The sequence below is a fragment of the Charadrius vociferus genome, unplaced genomic scaffold, assembly GCF_000708025.1.
Source record: "Charadrius vociferus isolate BGI_N301 unplaced genomic scaffold, ASM70802v2 scaffold72, whole genome shotgun sequence".
Classification (NCBI taxonomy): domain Eukaryota; kingdom Metazoa; phylum Chordata; class Aves; order Charadriiformes; family Charadriidae; genus Charadrius; species Charadrius vociferus.
Genome location: NW_009647830.1, coordinates 3,437,082 through 3,440,718, shown reverse-complemented (window position 1 = coordinate 3,440,718; position 3,637 = coordinate 3,437,082). Strand labels below are relative to the sequence as shown.

Below are 3,637 nucleotides of genomic sequence, written 5' to 3'. Positions count from 1 at the left end.
AAGCCAAGCTCAATGTTTGTCTTTCTATTTGGATACACTTATGCTGTCTGCGGACATGTAACTCAACAGAAATGTCTTTGAGTACTCCTACTGCTTGAATAAATCTCTTGCTTACAGACTTAACAACTTGAAAGCGTCATCTTAAAAGCAGTAGAACTTTTAAGGTATCAAGATGTGAAGCTAAGCTTTGACTCTACGCATGAGTAACACCTGTACTTTAAAGCAAGCTCATTCTGAAGCTTTGGTAATAGTTCTACTACTGCCAGATCTAGATACTGAGCAAGCTCTTCAAAGTTCACCGCTTCAGGAGCACTTGTGCTTCCACCAGTCTATGCCAGAAAGTCACAGTACTGGAGAAGCCCTAGCAACGCTTTTAAGTGCTGAATGTTGATATACATATGCAGATCAGGGCAAAATAAGTATTTGTAAAGCTGAACCTCCAAAAAAAAAAAAAAACAGTGGGAAAGAAATTGGTAAAAAAAGCTAGACAGTTCAGTCTTATGTTTTGCTTATATATAATCAGTTCTATTACAGCTGAGAAGACAAAGGTTTGAACTGGAGATATAACACATTATCATCGCCACATTGTAAAGGCTCACAGTTGAGCAGGAGCTGCCACCACACATGGCACATCTGAAGCTCTGTTCTACCCATAGCTAGCAAGTTTAGTTGGCAAGTCATGATTGTTTTCTTTTCCTTCAGAGCAACAGCGGCAGTTCTCATAACTGAAGTGACCAAGTTGGGTAGGCCTTTTATTAAACACTCACAGAACAAAGTACACAGGAGATAAGGAACAAAAAGTTCTTGAGTTTTACTCCAGCACTTTAACAAGTGCAAATAAAGTGGTAAGGAATTTCTCTCAAGTGTAACTAACCACTGTGCTGTATACAAATGACATTAGTGTGGTGCTTAAGTGAATCACATCTCCACATCATTCATTAACTTTGAATACACATATAAGTATGGGCTTCTCACTTTGCCTCAACCAACCTTTTAAGTTTGGGAAAAAAGATCTACATACCTTTTGTTGAATCCCATCTTAATGATTTCTAAAGTGAAAGTCTTGCATCTGAAGAAAGCAAAAGGCGAGCAACCTTTCTGTAGAGTGGTTAACCTGCTCTTAAGGCTAAGGGACACTCGTCCCAGAAACTCTTATTGAGCAGGGAATCCATCAGGGAAGAACTGAGAACTTGTGAGCAAGTAGGTCAAAATGGACATTTAGGTTTGCTATATCCTTCATCAGGAAGCCAAGTAAGCTTTAATCCTCTGGATTTATTCAAGTCATCTTTGGTGGATGTTATTTCTGTACCTTTTCCTCATATCCTGGAATTATTGGCCCTGGAGTTATTTCCACTTTGACTGATTTTAAAAGGTTTAAAGTGACATGTACATCATTGTGTTTCCCTAAACTTCCCAAGCATTTATGTAAGAGGTCTTCATTAATCCATGTCTGCACCAAACGTTCCCTAGCACCAGGGTGCCATTGATGTTCTTAAGCCTTCATAGTACCTATTTCATGTCTGCTGTGAGACAAAAATAGTTTAACTGATCCTATGTAATCACGACAAGAGATTAATTAAAATGCCAAGATAGGAAACAATTTATTATAGAGAGAAGAAAAATTTCTCATCCAAAATATAGAAATCTGTACAACTTTGCCACAATCAATATACATGAACTGTACAAATTTACACCAGTTCATAATTTACCAAATAAAAGATGACTAACAAAGTTCACAAAATAGATGGTGGTTTGTGGAAAAGACTTTTACCCAATTAAGAACAAGGAAATTACAAACCAGACCTCCACTTTCTAAAAATAAGAAGTTTACTCAGTCTTAGAAAACTACAAGCTAGCAAATGTACAGATAGCTGGCTGGTGCTAACACCACAGTTCAGACAGTGTCTTTATATGGTCTTTTTAAAGCCTGTTGCCATGGCAGATTCTGATCACTTGCTACTTTTGAGGCCAATGTAAAGATCTGACCATTTCCCCGGGTCATACTTACTAGTTTATCTTATGTACATTTATACATATTCGTAAGTGCTAGGTAAAAGTCTGAAAAATAAAATTTCCAGTACTATGGTGTTCATAACAGTAAGTCTTGTTACTGAGCTGCCAAAAATGCTAACAATTAATAAATGTAATAGTGCAAATTTACTCTGCAAGACCTACTGCAGAGAATCACTTTATAAATACAGATTGGGGTTGAAAATTGGTGTAGAAATTAAGTAAGATGCCTTGGAGAAACTGACCCTTCCTAGATCTTCTTCACTCCCTAGCAAGTTGCAATCGTTTTGACTCACAGGCTATTAAATCACTGAAAGGTACTGTCCAAACTATGGCACTGTCACTTTAAAGTATACCACTCTAACGTGTGCCAGATCTTCACAGCTGTGACATGGTTTAAATTCCATAATCCATCCCCAGAGGTGCCCACCCAAAGTAAAAACCAAATTTATCCATCCATTTTAAGGTGATCCATCCACAGACTATATCTTAACCCGATACAGTCATCATATTGTAGCTTTTGGAAGGGCTAGTTCTGCCCAAGAGAAGTTCCTCCTTACAGCTTATTCTGCTGTCTACCATTTGCATGTTGCTGTTATTTTGGCTACCTCCTGCTGGTGCAGCTTCATACAGCACACAGATTGAGCCATCCTCTCCAATACGATAGGACACTTCATACGGGTCAACCCATAGAGTGAGTTCGCTTGGAAGAAGCTGGAACAGTTCCTGACTGCTCAATCCAATCCGCTGTGCTGCCTGTCCAATGAGAGGATCCATTTTATGGTTGATCCGGATACATCGGTAACCTGATCCCTTGCATGGCTTTTCTGGGAACCAGTGGTGTTTATAATGTTCTACAAAATAAAAAAAAAGAGATTATTCTCCTTAATTCTCTTTTCAAAAAGACGTATAGTGATCATTGTTCTCTTGCAAATTTCACACCTCAAGATGCTGAAAAGCTTATTATTGTAGCATCAAGTGACCCAAAAAATCATTATAACCTCTATTTTTGTGATGATTTACATAAGTGCAGTGTCCCTTGGGAAGTACTCATGTATAAAATTACTGTTTCGTGCTACCGTATACAGAGAACGATGTTTGCCATCTGAAAGGAGTGAAATGCAACTTCCTGGCATTCATAGAAACAAGTATAAAAATACAGAAGCGATTACGTACACAGCAAAAAACCTCAAGGGCTTCGAAATTCCACGAATCAAGAGGGGAAAAAAGCACCTTCCCAGCATCCTCTGGAGATCACACCCATGCTTAGTTCCTCACACTCTAAGAACACCCAAAAATAACTAGGGAAGGAGCTGGACAGCATTTACCGACTGACTCAAGCTGTATTTCACCACTGCTCTTCCCAGCTTGTTTTCCAGGGCGAGATACCAATGACTTCACTTACCTTCGGAGTTCTATCCCACCCCAAAACCCCATCGGTCTGAAGCTACTTATAGCCACTACCAAAGCACCCCGGGTGGGACACGGGCTCGGGATTACAAAACCCATAGGGCAGGGAAGAAACCCTCGGTATTTGACCCTAACCGAGGCTGCCGGGTGGCTGTGAGATGTTTCCAGAAGAAGAGGGAAACGGAGACTCATCGTCCACCGCTGAATTTTACCGGAC

General features: G+C 39.7%; 1 protein-coding gene across 1 annotated transcript in view; it reads right to left on the bottom strand.

Annotated features, from left to right (window-relative positions):
* Window positions 1-2,499: 2,499 nt before the first annotated feature.
* The window catches only part of BTG1 (B-cell translocation gene 1, anti-proliferative), a 2,924-nt gene continuing 1,786 nt past the window's right edge, over window positions 2,500-3,637 (bottom strand). Inside the window, exon 2 of the mRNA XM_009882656.1 lies at window positions 2,500-2,864. Within this exon, the coding sequence (XP_009880958.1) occupies window positions 2,500-2,864 (365 nt within the window). The remainder of the gene's footprint in view (window positions 2,865-3,637) is intronic.